The sequence below is a fragment of the Lottia gigantea genome (assembly GCF_000327385.1).
Source record: "Lottia gigantea unplaced genomic scaffold LOTGIsca_1071, whole genome shotgun sequence".
Lineage (NCBI taxonomy): Eukaryota > Metazoa > Mollusca > Gastropoda > Lottiidae > Lottia > Lottia gigantea.
Genome location: NW_008706934.1, coordinates 1622 through 3065, shown reverse-complemented (window position 1 = coordinate 3065; position 1444 = coordinate 1622). Strand labels below are relative to the sequence as shown.

Here is a 1444-nt window from a genome sequence, read left to right as displayed (position 1 = left end):
ACTTTTTTTATGGACGCTTTTTGGATGACATTGTTATGGTTTGGACTTATTCTATCGAACAGCTTTGGGAATTGTNTGAAATTCTCAACAACCACCATCCTTCTATCAAACTAACCGCAAACGTGAGTGACAAAAGCATAGACTTTCTCGATACCACAGTCTTTAAGGGAGATTCCATAGCAGAAACAAATAAACTGGATATTAAAGTGTATTTCAAAGAAACTGATACTCATCAACTCTTGCACAAGAGCTCCTTTCACCCAAAACATACCTTTTCTGGTATAAGTAAGTCACAAGTTTTACGATTTCATCGAATTTGTACAAGATCTTCTGATTTCAACCAAGCCTGTACGATTGTTTTCTCAAAACTGAAAGAGCGTAGGTACTCTAAACGATTTTTACGAAACATAAAAAATTCCACCTTAGCACAGATAGCAGCTAAAAACAGACTTTATGCCGAAGTACCTCCAGGTTTAAGAAGTGCTCCATGTTTGTCCAGTAGATGCAAAACATGTCCCTTTATATCAGAAACTCATTATTTTGTAAGCAACTCTACGAATAAAAGCAACTCTACGAATAAAAGGTACCCGATCCAGGAACATCTAACATGCGAACATTCGAATGTAATATATTTAATTTCATGCAAGAAATGCCCCAAACAATATGTAGGAGAAACTAAGAATAATTTACGAACTCGCTTTAATGCTCATAGGTCGGACATCAAATTAAAGAAAGACAAGCCTGTTTCTAATCATTTCAACCTCGACGACCATTCAATAGACGATCTCACCCTAATCCCAATTGAGCGTATAGAAATTGACTTGCCAGAAGATGAAACTACCAAATTCCGTCAATCTAGGGAGGCCCATTGGATTGAGACATTGAATACAGCAAGACCAATAGGACTAAATATTCATCATAATGTAGGCATAGCACCCTTTGTTGTCCCGTTTAATACAACCAGCAATCGAGCAAGCAAGATAGTTCATGCCCACTATAAGAGCCTTCAAGAGAAATTCCCCCATGTCTTTAAGCAGAAAATGATAGTTGCATATTCAAAAAATAAGAACTTAAATGATAATATTGTTCATAGTAAACTAAAAACAATCAGTACATAACAGATACTATACTTCTCGCCCATCGGGCGAGTTATTTTTTCTAATTTCAGATCAGAATAAGAACAGAAGAAAACCCAATATCAAGACCCTTAATCCTAATTTCTAAATAAAGTGTTTGCTCCACCCTAGGCCTGTACATTTGGGAGAATCAAACCCTCCCTTCCCCGAAATCCAAGATCCTCTTCACATGTATACCCATTTCAAATAAAATCTCGAAGAAAGCACAACAGAACCTCAGCACTCTCAACAACATGATGATGGAGTCCAGTATCAACAGCGCAACAATCTTACCACCCTACGAAGAAGAATTCGAACCAGTGATATCT

The 1444-nt window shown here is 37.1% G+C and overlaps 1 protein-coding gene across 1 annotated transcript in view; it reads left to right on the top strand.

Moving 5' to 3' along the window:
* Positions 1 to 1224, top strand: part of LOTGIDRAFT_176358 (hypothetical protein) — a gene marked incomplete at both ends in the record, with an annotated part of 35400 nt that extends 34176 nt beyond the window's left edge. Inside the window, one exon of the mRNA XM_009046843.1 lies at positions 1169 to 1224. Within this exon, the coding sequence (XP_009045091.1) occupies positions 1169 to 1224 (56 nt within the window). The remainder of the gene's footprint in view (positions 1 to 1168) is intronic.
* Positions 1225 to 1444: the final 220 nt, after the last annotated feature.